This window comes from Danio rerio, chromosome 23 (genome assembly GCF_052040795.2).
Source record: "Danio rerio strain M-AB ecotype USA chromosome 23, GRCz13ab, whole genome shotgun sequence".
In the NCBI taxonomy this organism is placed as follows: Eukaryota; Metazoa; Chordata; class Actinopteri; order Cypriniformes; family Danionidae; genus Danio; species Danio rerio.
This window is the reverse complement of record NC_141043.1, coordinates 2,672,501-2,690,000: the sequence shown is the minus strand read 5'-3', so window position 1 is coordinate 2,690,000 and position 17,500 is coordinate 2,672,501. Positions and strand designations below refer to the sequence as shown.

Sequence of the window (17,500 nt, the reverse complement as noted above, 5' to 3'; positions counted from 1 at the left end):
TTTGCACTATTGTCTGTTTTAGGCGCCATTGTGCAGTTATTCATTTGTTATGTTTAGTAACAACTCGACCTCGTCGTCTGTCCACAAAAATACCTCTCTTGCTTTCTTTGCCATCGCGTTCATTGTTCAACCGGCGTTTGTTGACTAACAATACCCAAATGCAGAGCGAGACGCATGCTTCCTGTTTATACTAGAACAGGCATGCCCAGAGTGCGCGAATGGTCACGTGATATACGTTTTTGGTGGCGTAGTGTGGACGGAGATATGTTCAGAAACGCTAGGCGAAACGCTAGTGTGGACGCAGATCGTTTTTGATCTAAAACGGCGTTTTCAAACTAAGATAGTGTAAACGGGGCCTGAGCGAGGCTGAGCTCAAGCGCATCAAATGAATACAAATGAGAAGTGTCTTGAAGGAGGCGAGACATGTCAGACACTAGAGGGCAACTGATTGGTCAGAAGATTTGACGAGAAGCTGAAGTATGAGGTGACGTCATAGAAATCGTTGATCTATTTAAGCGGAAGTGACAAACTGCAAGCTTTGGATGTTCATTTAAACTGGAAGTTGCTCAGACTTAAACTTTATTGAAGGTTTACAGCACGTTTTAAACCAAACAGCAAAAGAGAGAGAGGAGGGCGTGGGTTTGCTCTTGACATAGCAGGGAACCGATGGATAATTAATAATAATAATAATAATAATTCTTTACATTTATATAGCGGTTTTCTGAGCACTCAAAGCGCTTTACACAATGGGAGGGATCTCCTCATCCACCACCTGTGTGCAGCATTCACCTGGATGACGTGAAAGCAGCCATTTTTGCGCCAGACCGCACACCACACACCAGTTGATTGGAGGAGAGGACACAGAGATGAAGCCAATTGGAATATGGGGATGGTTAGGAGGCCATGATGGACAGAGGCCAGTGGGCAGATTTGGCCAGGATGCCAGGGTGAAACCCCTACTCTTTTTTGAAGGACATCCTGGGATTTTTAACGACCACAGAGAGTCGGGACCTCGGTTTAATGTCTCATCCGAAAGACAGCGTTCACTGAGCAGTATAGCGTCCCCGTCACTATACTGGGGCATTAGGACCCACACAAACCGCAGGTTGGGCGCCCCCTGCTGGCCTCTAACACCACTTCCGGCAGCAACCTAGCTTTCCCAAGTGGTCTCCCATCCAGGTACTGACCGGGCGCAGCCCTGCTTAGATTCAGTGGGCGACCATGTGAGAGTTGCAGAGAGCGAGCTGCCGGCACACGTCTTTCGAACCCTTTCGGCATGTCTATGTTAATGTCGACAGTGTGTTTCATTTTTATTTTTAAGTGAATTAAGTTATAAGTGTGGACATTCGAATAGGACACATCCCCTCCAGGGGCGGCACGGTGGCTAAGTGTTTAGAACTGTGGCCTCACAGCAAGAAGGTTGGCCCTGGCTAGTTCAGTTTGCATTTCTGTGTGGAGTTTGCATGTTATCCATATTATGTTAGTTGGTGGTTCATTCCACTGTGGCGACCTCTGAAACGAAGACTAAGCCGAGGGAAAATGAAACGAACGTCCCCTCCATTCATGCTAAAACTACGCCCCTGACGCATTTAAAACATACCTGATTGAAGGCTGAGGAGCTGAGGGTTTTGTTGGGCCAGGAAAAATCCAGAATCTGGCTGTTGAGGAGGATCCCTGAGGACGTCACAATACCACTGCCAAACGGACGGTTCAGAGAGCTACAAAACAGAAAGAGAGCAATGAAGGAGAAGGGAGTGGTGAGCAATGCACCCTGCGTAGGGAAGGTGTCAGCCAGAACACAGCTCAAGCATGGAGCTCTTCTAACCAGCTGATCATCTGAATCAGCTGTGTGTTAAACAGAGACATGCAGAATAAGCAGAGCAGCTGGACTGAGAAACGCTGCTTTACACCATGTCCTGACTACACGCGAAAAAAGGTTTCTCGTTCATGTTAAAGGGCCATAAAACCCCCGTTTCAGCAGGATGTTTTCACACCTCTTGATTGGAAAAAGTCAGGAAAGTGGGTGTGTCTAGCTCTGTCTGGGTGGGAGTGTCGGAGGAGGGCAAATGGGCAGCGTTTGAATGAAAATGGGAATAACAATTCTTATTCTTTTCCCACAACTTTTGGCAACACGACGTGTGTTGTCTTTCTGCCGTCTGAACACTGTTTCAGGCACAGTCTAAGAAAGCTAGCATGCATATTAATAAAATTGCAGCGCATACATAATGGAGCGCGCTGATTGGTTTAAACCAAGACTTACTCATGAATAAATGCAACACACTCAGAGACGTAATACGGGACTCCCAGGTACAGACGTCCAGTTTACACGCTGGAACACACGCAAAGATCACATGGCCGTGACGCAGCTTGAAAAATTCGTTTCAAACCGGAAGTACGAATTTGCTCGAAATAACGCAAAAACAACCAATTTACACTTTTAGTGAAATATATGTGTCCTAATAGTGTTTATAGCAGTGTGGGACACATATACGACTTTCAACAGCTCAAAACATGTGCTATGGTGTTTCGTGACTCTTTAAAAAGAGCTTTTGCCCTAACGAATCTGCGACAGCGGCATTTGAAATTTTCTATTTCAGCAACAGGTTTCTATTAGTGGCAATACAACACAATGGACTGCAATGACGATGATCACCTCAGGTACTGATTATGTGCTTTATTCAGTGTTAAACGCGACCAATGTGTTAGTACACTACTTTACATGACATTTACTGCCATCTCAGATATTGAAAAAGGGCAGGAGCGTAAATTTGACACTGTTCTCTCCTCTGGCTGCCGTCATAAGTCTCACACTACTGTTTTCCTTCTTCTGAAAGTCTTAATAACACCATCACTGAGTTTTTCTTTTATTATTTCAGCAAATAGGATTGTAAATAAAGTATTTGCTGTACTCTCTGCTTCACTGCGCTCTGAGTTTACCAACTATGGCGACTTCTGCTGCTGAGAAACACATAACAAAGGCTCTATTGGGGTTTGTAACATGAAATGAAGATCTGACTCAATCTGACGCCCAGAATCTGAACAGCTGAAGATTTACGTCAGGCATGAGGATGGAGATGGTCAGAAACTCACCTCATGACTGAGACTATCAGGTTGTCTGTGCCCATGATGGAGATCTGACCGGCCTCATTGGTGTCCTGCAGCTCGTATGACGGTGTGTAGTGATCCGCGGTGGACGCCAGAGTGTCACTGATCATCTGACGAAACGCCGCCGCCTGCGTCTTACTGCCACAACACAGAAAACACAGCAGATTAAAATAGAAACCGTCCAATAGATACCACAGAAACCGTTCAAGAAGTGAATGTAAAGCAGAATGAATGTGCATTTATTTATTATTATTATTATTATTAGAAGCAATTTTTTAAACAAAGCCATAACAATATAATGACCTATATCAATTCAACTACCCCGCATGACCCCTCCCCTGCGGTCTCTTTAAACAGGGGTATCCAAAGAATAGACGTAAACAGAGAAACAAAAGTGCAGCATCAAGAATGAGAGATCAACAGATTACAATTATACAAGGCGTCACAGTGGCACAGTGGGTAGCACAATCCCCTTACAGCAAGAAGGTTGCTGGTTCAAGTCCCGACTGGTCCAGTTGGCATTTCTGTGTGGAGTTTGCATGTTCTCCCCGTGTTGGTGCGGGTTTCCTCCTGTTTCCCCCACAAGTTCAAAAACGTGGTACAGGTAAATTATGTTGGCTAAATTGTCTGTAGTGTATGTGTGTGAGTAAGAGTGTATGGGTGTTTCCCAGTGTTGAGTTGTGGCTGGAAGGGCATCCGCAAAGTTAAAAGATATGCTGGATAAGTTGGCGGTTCATTCCACTGTGGCGACCCCAGATTAATAAAGGAACTAAGCCGAAAAGAAAATGAATGAATGAATGAATGTTCATAGATGAACTGGAGCCTGCATTTCCAGTGAGCCTGTGCTGCATTGATACCATAAACACACTGCTAGAAAACAGTAGCTGATTTGATTCACAGAGTAAAGACTGATCTGATGTTCACCTGAGCATCTCAGCCACCAGCTCCGACACTGATGAATCAAACATGGAGTCTCCTAATCCACTGGCCTGAGACAGAGCGATCTTCAGAGACTACAGGAAGAGCAGATCACACAGGGAGAACACAGAAACATTAGGGGCTGTAGAGAACAGCACATTTACAATAATAGAAACAAATACGAGATTTGAAGTTGTCGAGATCACATTGAACCACACAAGATAGTACTGCACTTAATCAACTGTGTGGTACGATGACATACTGTATCACATCCAAAGAAATGAGAACTATTTGTAATATTTATTAAATTCCATTCTATGTTATTAATTGTGTCTAAACACTGCAAAAAATGCTTTTCTTACTTAGATTTTTTGTCTTGTTTCTAGTCCAAATATCTAAAAATTCCTAAATCAATAAGCATTTTCTAGACAAGCATAACATATTGTCTTGTTTTGAGAAATAATATGCCAAAATGAAGTGAGTTTTTCCTTAAAACAAGCAAAATAATCTGCCAATGGGGTAAGCAAAATAATCTTATGTCAAAAGAAAAAACAAGATTAATTTGCTTTCCCCATTGGTAGATTATTTTGCTTGTTTTAAGGAAAAACTCACTTCATTTTGGCATATTATTTCCCAAAACAAGACAGTATGTTATGCTTTTCTACAAAATGCTTCTTGATATAAGAAATTTTATATATTTAGACTAGAAAAAAGCCAAAAAATCTAAGTAAGAAAAGCATTTTTTGCAGTGTACCTACTTCACTCCTAAACCTACCCCCCACAGAAAGCATGCACACTACGATGTCCACTATGAGACTCTTATTTTGCTGTTGTGTCATCACTCATATTGCAAGTCATATCTCTCCAGCCCCTCATTTGGGATGCTTTTCATGAACTGTCCCCCATGACAAACTAATTGAATAGCCTTGCTGTAAAGCCTAATTTAACCCAATGCGTGAAGTTGTGGATGTGGAGCTGCTGCAAATACAATATTTATATTGATTAAATATTTATATATTTATTCTATTTTTCCCTTTTAATTACTGATCATATGATAAGCTTTAGTCCACCGTCTGTGTCATGCAGCCTGACTGCCTGTATGGGTTTCAACAAGGTCCGCTGCTGCTGTATTAATGGCGGATACTTTCACTTTTCACTACTACAGCTGCTCACCTCTTGTGTTCAAATCAAACTAAGATCAGCACAGTTTTTTCACATGGCAGGTTTTTACATCTATCACACATTGCAATGCTATCTATACTGGTCTACCTAAGGGTTATACAATGAGGTTGCAATTGATACAAAATGCAGCAGCCAGAGTTTTAATGAAATTAAAGAAACCAGAGCACATTACACCAGTATTAATAGAATTACACTGGTTGCCTGTGCACCAAAAGATAGATTTTAAGATTCTTTTATTAGTTTTTAAAGCACTACACAATATGACACCTTCCTACATTTCTGACTGTTTAACAAAATATAATCCAAACCGCTTGCTATGCTCTTCTAGTGCTGGACTTTTAGAATTTTATCCTGTAAACCTGATGCGATCTGGCGGCACTTCTTTTAGCCATTATGCTCCAAAAACTTGGAACCGTCTCCCCCTTGAAGTGAAAGAATCCCCAAGTATTCATGTTTTTAAGAAGCGTGTTAAGACACATCTTTTTAAAATTGCGTATGATTAAACAAGTTTGTTAGGTGTACGCATTTTATCTATTTTGTTGTAGGTTTATGTATGTAATGTATGGTGTGTGCCTGCATATGTAAGGACTATTGTGTGTGTGATCATGTGGATATATACTTACATTTTGTGTACATGAATGCTTTTATTTCAGTATATGTGATACGTTTTTGTGGTCTATTTTAATGCTTTTGTTGTTGTTTGTGAGGCACTTTGAGTTGCATGTATGTTGGAAAAGTGCTATACAAATAAAGTTTATTATTATTATTATTATGTTGAGAGATCGAGCTGATCGACTTGATAAGGGAACATGTCTTGACATAATCCACACATATGGTGACTAGTAAAGCATGAAGTCACGTATGATTTTAATTGCTGCATTAGTCTGATTGTAAATCCCCTCGTCAGGCAGCGCTGGAGCAGTGTGAAAGAGTGGAGCACAGCGCATCAAACCAACAGTATTGACAAAAGAAAAATACACAACTGAAGATGCTTAAATGCTTGTGTTTGTTGTATTTGCACCAGCTCTGTGATGCTCGTCCACAACTTCCATTGGGCTAAATTAGGCTGTCCAGTCTCTGGGTTCAGTCCTTTACTACCATGGTTGAAACCCATACAGGCAGTCAGGCAGCGTAATACAGAGAGTGGAGCAAAGCGCATCAAATGCTCGGTAATTAAAAAGGAAAAATAAAATAAATAGATATATTCTTATATTAGACACACATCTGATTTGCAGCAGCTCCACATCCACAACTTCTCTCATTGGGTTAAAGTAGGCTGTTCAGTCCTTTACTTCCACTATCTTTTCAGCTGAGGGAACGAAACCAACCCCCCAGGCACAGCGATATTCCAGGATGACGGTGCCCAAGGTCTAAAATCTATAGTAAAACATGCTAAATGGTTTCCTTAATCGAGTTTGATATGTTTGCATTAAAGTGGAACCCAATGTACAACATAATGTAAACTTGAGTGCTTCACAATCCTGTATATAATACATGAGCATTATCACACGAGTAGCAGTGCGATATGGCTGTATATTGGCACTGGTGGAAGGCGTGTGTTGGCAAGAGGTCTTAGTGCCGATATACAGCCATATCGCACTGCTACTCATGTGATATTGCGTTTATACAACAGTTTGACGGTATAATTGTGTATATAAAAACAAAATCAAACATGGAGAGTCTCAAAAACCCTTTTGTAAGAGGAACTACTTTCTTCCGCCTTGGGTTCAAATCATAAGCTGACAGTTGAACAGCTGAGCAGCATCTTTTACACTTTAGATTTGTAGTGTCGGCTTTCTGCTGGCTGTATGTGGGCGGAGTAATACACAAAGGGTAAAGAGGCTGTACGGGTGCTGATATTACTTAAATATATCACGGCTATCAACCAATCAGATTCAAGAACCAGACAGAACTGTTGTATAAATCACAGTCTTCAGCGCTGCAGTACCTCCGCCACCCAGTGGTAGACGCTGCTCCGGGGCGTCTGGCTGCTGATGTTGAATCCCTCCAGGATGTTTAGTGCGGAGAGCAGAGCGACGCCAGCCTGAGGAGGAGGAGGAACAAACACCTGCTGTCCTGCGCACACAAACACAACACTCCATTATGATACACACTGCTGACACACACTGAGCTGAACACACTGCAGAGACACAGGCAAACCCCACAGAAACAGTCCTGTTTAGACTGATAAACTACAGCTAAGGTAATACAGCACAAGATGCATGAGGGATGAGGAGAGGATGTGCTTAGGGGCTGAATGCATATTGCATCTAAAACCACATGGAAAGCAAAGATTTTACAATTTCCAACATGGCGCCTGTCATTGCCAGACAACAATCAACCGTTCTATCAAAGAAAACAGAAAACTCCTCCAGAATGAAACTCAGGACTTGAATCATCTACAGGATCTGAATCAGGAGATTCTCACACACCGCTTTTCTATCTCTATCTAGGCACACTTTGGGTCCATTAATACCAATTGAGCATTGTGTCAATGCCACCGCCAACCTGAGTACTGCTGCTGACCATGTCCATCCCTTTATAACCACAGTGTCTCCATCTTCTGATGGCTACTTCCAGCAGGATAACGCACCATGTCATAAGCGTGAATCATCTCAGACTGGTTTCTTGATCATGAACATGAGTTCACCGTACTCAAATGGCCTCCACAGTCCCCAGATCTCAATCCAATAGAGCATCTTTGGAATGTGGTGGAACGGTAGATGTGCATCATGAACCTGCAGTCGACAAATCTGCAGCAACTGCGTGATGCTATCATGTCAATATGGAGCAAAATCTCTGAGAAATATTTCCAGTGCCTAGTTGAATCTGACACGGAAGATTGAAGCAGTTCTAGAGACAAAAAGGGGGTCCAACCCGGTACTAGTAAGGTGTACCTAATAAAGTGGCCGTGAGTGTATAAGCATAGATAACCTGCAGTTATATAGTATATAGGTGATGTGCGAGCATTTCTCTACTTTCATCCACTGTTGTAAAAAATAGAAATAAAGTCGATTTCGACGCAGACTCGTGAGTTTTTGATAGCGTTCTGCTGAACTGTAGTGTTGTCAAACCTCTTTCTGCCAGTCTTCATGAGCCAAATTACAGTGATCGTGCAGCACCTCCGTGCATTAGTGGTGTCAAAATTAATCGTTTCTTCGATGCACCGCAATGCAGACACGGACAATTCGGTATCGGTTCAGTAATAATCATAACCGGTTATTACTGACGTCATTTACCTCATATGCGCTCTGTCGCGAGGGAGGCGATCGCGAGTATTTACAGCGCTTTAACTACTTAATACTCATGAACTGTGCACAATTTCACTGTGTGAGTTTGAGAATGAAAGTAGCCTACTCCATCTCTCTCTCTCTCTCTCGCGCTCTGTCTCTGTCTCTCTCTCTCTTTCTCACACACACACAGTGGCCCATTTGACCTGCTGGGGTGGCTTTTCTTCTCCTCTCGGCTGTTTTACAGTGTTACTTTTGGATACAGAAACGAGCGGGTGTCTGCAGAGTTTTCTCCACCGTGTCTATCATAGATCAGCTGTGAGATCGCCGCTGCCGCCTGCCGCTTATCAGTGTCACTTATCTGAAAAGCGCAGAGCGCAAGAGCCAATCGCAACCGTTTTTGTTGAGGGTGTGACCAATCAAAGGGATGTAAGAGAACTAGACAAGGATCAGAAATTGAGCTGGATATTTATATTTGTTTATATTATTTGCTAAACGCTCGTTTTTTTAAAAGTTACAGTTAATATATCTGACAGTTTGTATTGAATGACACAATTGTATTACAAATAATAACCTATATAAATATAAATATATTCATACATTTTAATACAAGAGCTGCTGCTGTGAAGAAAATATAAAAGCATCGTCAATGCACCGTGATGCACTGACATATCGAATTGAACCGAATCGATGGCATGATAATCGTAACCGAACCTAACCGTAAGACTAGTGTAGGTTCACAGCTCTACTGTGCATGATATGAGCTGTAGCACAGGCTTTTACTGCTTTATTAGCCATGTTTCCATTCAAACATTGTGAATTGGACATCTTTGTGTGCAAAACTGGAATATGGAAAAAAACAGGGGTTCTCAACTGGTTTGGCCACGGGACCCACATTTTTACATGGTCATCAAGCTGCAACTAAAATTTTTAGGAACTATAATACAATTTTAGGAATTATAATTCATTTGTATTTATTTGTTAACATAAACAAGTAGTGACAGATACATCATAAGACATTCACAGAGACGTACAAATAAACTATATTTTACTGCTGTCATTTAACAAAATGGATCAAATTATAGTAATATTACAAAGTAAAAACGACAAATACTTTAAACAGTGGTTAGGGTAAAGGAAGGTTAAGTTATCATTACTAAACTGAACTGTTAATAAAACTTTAACGCTGATCCGGTTAACAAAACAAACCAGCAATCTAAAGTAAAATGATTAAAATAATCATAACCATTTTTATAATAATCACCAGTTATTTGCTCTTCTGCTTTTGTGTGGGCTTTATTGGCCTTTGCTACACGGTGAGCACTGTAAGATGTGCGGAGTGCCTGTTCTTGTTTTGAACAAAGATGTTAGGCACTTTTGTGATGCCCTCAGCTCTTGGAGTCGTCTTTGAAAATAGTCCACAGGTTTGTCCCTGCAGTTAGGATGTTTGGTTTCTAAATGTCGTTTAAAGGTTCAGGACACCCTGGAGAACTTTTTTTTTATATTAACAGATGTGTGTGTGTTGAGCATCAGTTAAGACAATGTTAGCACCTGTCAGCTTTAATTGTGGGAAAACTGGATAATTTTGAGCTTTTGTCAGATAATTTCAGCTTCCGGGTTTAAAATGATTTTTGGGGCGGATCAAAATCGGCGACGTAGCGCAGAACTGCAAGTGCAATGATGACGCGTCGGTTTCTCATTATTATTCATAGCGGAGTTTTCTTATCCTATGAGAAGAGCCGGCTGCTTAATTATTCATGAGAGCACGTGCTTTCCGAAGGCAGACCTGCCAGTTTCAAGCAAGCTGTGAGTGAGACACAGACCAACAGCACACAGTAGCCGTTCATGAAGACTCGTATGTGTTTGTTTCCATGATCCACGGGGTTTGTTGCATGTTTTTTCTCCGCGATCCTGTCAGGGCCGATCATACAGCAAAGCTGTGTGTGTGCTGCAAGCATTTTTGTCGGGAGAGCAGTGCGAGAATTGAAGAATGGCGTACGTTGACTTTTATCAGGAGTTTGTTCACATTCAGACACATAACTGTGCTACTGTGTTCGCCTAAATCCTCTATATTACCAGCAGGACTAATGGTTAAAATAGACAGGTCAGGAGACCTGCTGCACTGAGTCTGCATTCAGATCTATAATTTACACACGGGGATCGAGGGAGTATCCTCATAGTGTTTACATGAACACACTTATCTTTATAATGATATAAATTGTGGTTATGTGTATATGAAATTACGAATAACAAATGTCGCAGGGCATTAAATCACTGTTTATTTCTTTGCATTTTAACTTTGTGAACTATAAACTCATGCGTCTCCTCACGGTTTGCGTCTCAGTTTGTGAGCTAACTGTCAACAACAGTTCGCTCCCCTTCTCCCCTGCTGGCCACGCCCACTCCTGCCCGATGCTCGCGGAGCTCCACGCCCATTAATCATGCATCTTTTAAAAAAATTCTGAAGTAGACTTTAACCGAAAGTGGGGGGTGTCATGGCCCTTTAAATATAGGATGTTTCATGCTCTCTTGTGAGAGCACCTCACTACATATGACACACTTGAGGTTAAGCCTTTTTTGTCGTCAATATATGTAAATCCACACTTTACATATTCGGGGTCGTACTTACGCTGAAATTTCGCATGTCAAACGGTACGGTTGTCGCACGCGCATTTCAAAATAAAAGTCCGATATAAGCAAAATAAGTTAAAAATTAAACTTTTGATCACACACTCCGCGACCCATTGAAAACGTTCCCACTTTTGGGTCGCAACCCACCAGTTGAGAAATACTGGCATAAAACATTTGTGAATGAAGCAACGTTTCGATCCAATGAGTCAAAGAGAACAACATCGGGACTTCCTGATAAACTAGTGGCGAATATCAGCAAGACAAGTTTAGTTTTCTGTGGGAGGAGATGGCACTGTGGGCCTTTTTCTTCTATAGAATATGAGTCGTGTCTCAGAAAACGAAACGTAATAAACATGCTGTGGCATTTGGAGGCGTGAGACGCTTTTTGGGAGCGCAAACAGACACTACCTGAGAAATTTTAGGAGTTTCCACGGTGGGCGAGGCAGTGGCGCAGTAGGTAGTGCTGTCGCCTCACAGCAAGAAGGTCGCTGGTTCGAGCCTCGGCTCAGTTGGTGTTTCTGTGTGGAGTTTGCATGTTCTCCCTGCCTTAGCGTGGGTTTCCTCCGGGTTTCCCCCACAGTCCAAAGACATGCGGTACAGGTGAATTGGGTAGGCTAAATTGTCTGTAGTGTATGAGTGTGTGTGTGAATGTGTGTGTGGATGTTTCCCAGTGATGGGTTGCGGCTGGAAGGGCATCCACTGTGTAAAAACTTACTGGATAAGTTGGCGGTTCATTCCGCTGTGGCGACCCCGGATTAATAAAGGGATTAAGCCAGGGGTGGGCAAACTCGGTCCTGGAGGGCCGGTGTCCTGCACAGTTTAGCTCCAACTATAACCAAACACACCTGCTTATAGATTTCTATTGATCTTGAAGACACTGATTAGCATGTTCAGGTGTGTTTGATTAGTGTTGGAGCTAAAGTCTGCAGGACACTGGCTCTCCAGGACCGAGTTTGCCCACCCCTGGACTAAGCCAACAAGAAAATGAATAAATGAATGTTTCCACTGTAGTTTTAGCAGATAAAATGTTTACCCTTCTCAGTGGTGAGCTTCATTTCTTATGCACATTTTCAAAGTCTATGCACATCTTTGCCTTTCCGTTAAGCACTTTTTATGTGATATTCCACAATGTGTAGAAAAATGCGCACATAAAAACTCTGTCCTCATCCTCCACTTCTGTTGAACACTAATGAAGATGTACTAAAGAGTGCTGGAAATAAAACAATGACTTCAATAGTGTTTTTGTTCCTACTATGAATGTCAATGGCTTCTTTTTTCCCCAACATTCTTCAGAACATCTTCTTTTGTGTTCAACAGAAGAAAGACACTCACAAACACTTTAGTCTGAGTAAATGTTGAGGATATTTACATTTTTAGGTGAACTATTCATTTAATACCTCAACTAATGGCAATAATGCAGCAGTTTTGCAGTTGACTGGCAGAAATTGATGCGCGTTTACCCTGGTAAAGGCTCTGCAGAGGCGTCTGGATGACGGTGGTGTAGTTTCTGAAGTCCTCCTCCGTCAGCACTCCTCCGTTAGCTTGAACCTGAAAAACAACACAAAACTCAGAGCGTAATGTGATCGGCTGGTGATCTGTTCCCTATTAGCAGAATCTGCTGCCTTACTTTGTCATTTCTGTGTAGAATTCTGTGAAAATCTGTAGATTCATGCAACAGATAAGGGATTTTGAGAATATTCCAGAACACATGACTCAAACTAAAAGCTAAAAGTTCATTCATTCATTTACCTTTCGGCTTAGTGCCTTTATTAATCAGGGGTCACCACAGTGGAATGAACCACCAATTAATCCAGCATATGTTTTACGCAGGCAAAGCAGTAGGTAGTGCTGTCGCCTCACAGCGAGAAGGTCGCTGGTTCGAGCCTCGGCTCAGTTTGAGATTATGTGTGGAGTTTGGATGTTCTCACTGCCTTCGCGTGGGTTTCCTTCGGGTGCTCCAGTTTCCCCCACAGTCCAAAGACATGCGGTACAGGTGAATTGGGAAGGCTAAATTGTCCGTAGTGTATGAGTCTGTGTGTGAATGAGTGTGTGTGGATGTTTCCCAGAGATGGGTTGCGGCTGGAAGGGCATCCGCTGCGTAAAAACATGCTGGATAAGTTGGCGGTTCATTCCGCTGTGGCGACCCCGGATTAATAAAGGGACTAAGCCGACAAGAAAATGAATGAATGTTTTACGCAGCTGATGTCCTTCTAGCTGCAACCCATCACTGGAAAACACCCATACGCCCTCGCATTCACAATGGCGCATATGTTTGGACAGTGGGGGAAAATGGAGCATCCAGAGGGAACCCACGCGAACAAGGGGAGAACATGCAAACTCCACACAGAAATGCCAACTGACCCAGCCGAGGCTCGAACCAGAGACCTTCTTGCTGTGAGGTGATCGTGCTACCCACTGCGCCACGGTGACACCTATAAAAAGCTTAAAATTTAAGCACAAATCTAATTTAAGCCTCTTGTTTGGTAAACACGACTACAGTAAGGCTCTCATGTAAAACCGCCACCAAATAAAAGACAGAAAATATGACTTAAACTTAAAGATTTGCATATATTTCAATTCTATTACTGAAAATCATAAACAAACTTAATAAATATATAGTTACACATCTACACAGATTGAATAGACTCATAAATCTGTGGGTGTAGACTACTGATAGCATAATGAACAGCATTGGCCAGGTCACTACACGATGCTGGTGGAGGAAAACGTTTCCTGACTTGCTCCATCTCAAAGTGACTCAATAATGTTCGGCTCTGGTGACTGTGCAGGCCATGGCAGATGTACAACTTAACTTTCATGTTCCAGTTTCATGTTTCAGCATTAAAATAACAACATTTAAAAGGCTCTGATGTGTCAGACCAGTGTTACTGTTACTAAAGCTTAAGTAAAGTTTCTAAAGTAAGTAAAGTTCAGTAAAGTCAGTCAAGTAAGTTAAGTGAAGCACTCATTTTGAGGTCAGCTCCTAATTAAATTGACAAAAGTGATTTTATGCACAAAGAAAGCAAAGCTGTAAGGTTTAAAAAAAAAAGTGAAAATATCAAAATAAAGGTCTTTTTAGATGCACGTCTACCCATCGGGACCTCAAATTACAGAGACACATATACAGTTCTACACCTTGTCTAGATTAACAGAGGCAGTGATCCAAAGGAAAGCTGAAGAACTCATTTTTACATGCGATCTGATCAACACTTTCTCTGATCATCTAATATTTTGCTTCTAGGAAACCCAGAAGTCCTGTAACTCATACTGTATAGAGCATCCACTAGAGCTTCCCTTACCATCCTATACCTAATATATCACAGACTGCCATTAAACTCATCAATGGTGGGCAGTCTAGTTTGGAAGACAGCAGGAAATTACATTATGATGATTATTAGTCTCTAAATATGTCTTGTTAAGACTTTTTTGACTAATAAACAGCTAAAATGAATGACATCTTATGTAAAACAAACAAAAACAGTAAGAGTGAGACTGGAGGCGTACCGCTGACGTCATTTCCTGCGTCAGATTGCTGCTGTAGAACTCCGAGATGCCATTGGCTGCGATCTTATCTAAAAGAGCAGCTAAATCCAGGCGTCTAGCGAAGAGTCCGGCGAGGGGAGGCTGACCGGCGGGCAGAAACACGTCTCTGAAAGAGTCTGACACGTTCTGCTGCTTGACTTTAGACAGAGCGTCAGCTGAGGAAACAGGAGAGGAGGAACAGCTCAGAGAATATACTAAACCTACATTAAACCAATCCCTGCGTACTTAAATGCAAAGAGAATAAAATCAAAGTAATCTCTGAAACACAATTTACTTCAAGCCAATGTCTCCAAGGCCTATTGGAATGAGACGTGGAATGAAGAGTAAAACCCACTATGGATGTTTACTGGTAAAGCTCACCCAGTTCATGAGTGATATTGAATCCATTCCTTGCCACATCTGCAGCCATCGAGACCACATTTTTCCAGGACATCCTGGAGGAAAGAAAACACCACAGCTTCACATCATATTTACAGGAATGTGAGGAACAAATCTATTAGTGACAGAAGTGCAGAGCGTTCAGTCTGATGCCCTTGAATATCGATGTTGCTCCATGCCACCCCATGCTCTCTCTATATTTGCTTCTTTCCTTTATTTGTTTATTTATTAAAGCTATTTAGCAGACCTTCAGCTATCAGAGGTGTGGCTACGTTGAGACTAAGGCTGCGTTCGAAATTAGTTCAAATGTGCTTTAAGGACAACAGAGTGAATGTTTTAAGGTGGCCATCACAAAGCCCTGATCTCAATCCTATAGAACATTTGTGCGCAAAGTTGAAAAAGCTTGTGCGAGCAAATCTGATGCAGTTACATCAATTCTGTCAGGAGGAATGGGCCTAAATTCCTGCAAACTATTGTGAGAAGCTTGTGGAAAGATACCTAAAACATTTGACCAAAGTTATACAGTTTAAAAAGCTAAAAAAAATACCAAGGAAATGTGTGAAAACTTTTGACTGTCTAGAACAGAGGTTCTCAAAGTGGGGGTCGGGACCCCCCGAGGGGTTGCGGGACAATGAAGGGGGGGGGGGGGGGGGGTCACCTGGTGATTTTCAAAAATCAATTAATTTTTATTAAACCTTAAGACTTACTGTATTATATCAATAATCTACTGAAGAGAAAAAATTGTCGTTTATAGTTACTATAAACTATATAGTTACTATAGTAGCTTATAGTTAATAGTTCTATTGGATTGCGACTTCTCTGGTAATTACATTATACTGAAGGCACAGCAATACTGTCAGATGCAGCAGATTTTATAACACCAGGTTAAACTTTCTAGCCCATTTACAGCACTGACATACATAAAAAAAACAAAGAATAGACTTGGGTCTATTGGTGTGTGTGTGCGTCATTGCATACAAGGTTTCTGTATTTATAACCACCACCTCAGAGAATATTGGGGGTCACGAGTCACTGGTATTGTCATTTTCGGGGTCGCGGGCTGAAAAGTTTGGGAACCCCTGGTCTACAACACTAATACTTCCATACTATATAGTAAGTTAAAACAGTATGCGAGCTGAGTAGTATGCCTGAATTCATTCATTCATTCATTTTCTTGTCGGCTTGGTCCGTTTATTAATCCAGGGTCGCCACAGAGGAATGAACCGCCAACTTATCCAGCAAGTTTTTTACGCAGCAGATGCCCTTCCAGCCGCAACCCATCTCTGGGAAACATCCACACACACACTCATATACTACGGACAATTTAGCCTACCCAATTCACCTGTACCGCATGTCTTTGGAATGTGGGGGGAAACCGGAGCACCCGGAGGAAACCCACGCGAAGGCAGGGAGAACATGCAAACTCCTCACAGAAACGCCAACTGAGCCGAGGTTCGAACCAGCGAGCTTCTTGCTGTGAGGCGACAGCACTACCTACTGCGCCACAGCCTCGCTATGTCTGAATTCATAGTATTAAAAAAAAGTAGGTGGGAAGTACCTGGTTGACCTACAGGGGTTGGACAATGAAACTGAAACACTGGTCAATTTACTGATGGAGGTTTCACTGCTAAATTTGAGCATGCGGGTGGACAATCTTCACTGATTGCACACTCCAACAGTAAGAGCAGAGTGTGAAGGGTTAATTAGCAGAGTTACCGTACGTTCACACCGAAAGCGGCGAGAGCGTCCAAGGTCGCTCTGGCCGCCCTGGTGACAACGCTGTCTGCCTTCAGCTCCGGCGGCGAGAGCGTCAAAACTCGCTACATTGATCTCGTACTTAAAGGAGCCGTTGCAGCATATCAGTTACATTCCTGCATAAGACATGTTTCTAGCGTGAAAATGTTGCGCACTTCTTATCAAATTCATACAACAATGGAAGATCAAGTTGCGTGTGGTGTGGCTTTGCTCTTTTTATCCAATATGTGTCCATATGTCTGAAATATCCTGAAGCAGCAGTACTGTTTTGTACTGTCGCATCGCGTGAGATTCGCGCTTTTTAGAGATAAATTTATATAACATTAATGAACATCAGTAACTCGCCAGTAACTTATTTAATGCATGTTCCTGTAGGAAAACATTGTAAATAATTGGAAATCCGGCGACCGCAATAATCAAACCCTTGGGAACAACTGTGGTCGGAACCAAAGTTCACAGGTCTGTGTTCCCTGAACTGCTATCAAGCGGTGGACGTCTTCATTCTGATTGCTTGCCGCCGAACCGCGTCATAGCTCATTACCATAAAGTTGACTTCATTTCAACTCTCCTCGACGCTCACGCCGGCGAAGACGCGCCGCACTGCTCCTCGCCGCTTATCGACGCGTATCGCCACCGGCTCTCATTGACAATGAATGACTTCCGGCTACTTTGACGCTCTCGCCGCTTTCGGTGTGAACGTACGGTAATGGCCCAGTTTTGATTAACATATTGCAATGCACATATTATGGGTGACGTAT

The 17,500-nt window shown here is 42.2% G+C and overlaps 1 protein-coding gene across 10 annotated transcripts in view; it reads right to left on the bottom strand.

Annotated features, from left to right (window-relative positions):
* Positions 1–17,500, bottom strand: part of ggt7 (gamma-glutamyltransferase 7) — a 219,444-nt gene that overhangs the window by 186,995 nt on the left and 14,949 nt on the right. For 4 of the 10 annotated variants that reach the window (XM_087306421.1, XM_087306422.1, XM_087306423.1 and 1 more), the window contains exons 7-13: positions 14,970–15,043; positions 14,571–14,764; positions 12,527–12,614; positions 7,154–7,281; positions 4,030–4,118; positions 3,091–3,243; positions 1,601–1,718 (exon numbers count right to left, since the gene is read on the bottom strand). In XM_087306421.1, coding sequence (XP_087162547.1) covers positions 1,601–1,718; positions 3,091–3,243; positions 4,030–4,118; positions 7,154–7,281; positions 12,527–12,614; positions 14,571–14,764; positions 14,970–15,043 — 844 coding nt within the window. Of the gene's footprint in view, positions 1–1,600; positions 1,719–2,695; positions 3,244–4,029; positions 4,119–7,153; positions 7,282–12,526; positions 12,615–14,570; positions 14,765–14,969; positions 15,044–17,500 lie in introns of all 10 variants that reach the window. The other 6 variants (XM_087306425.1, XM_087306426.1, XM_087306427.1 and 3 more) reach the window with 2 other exon arrangements.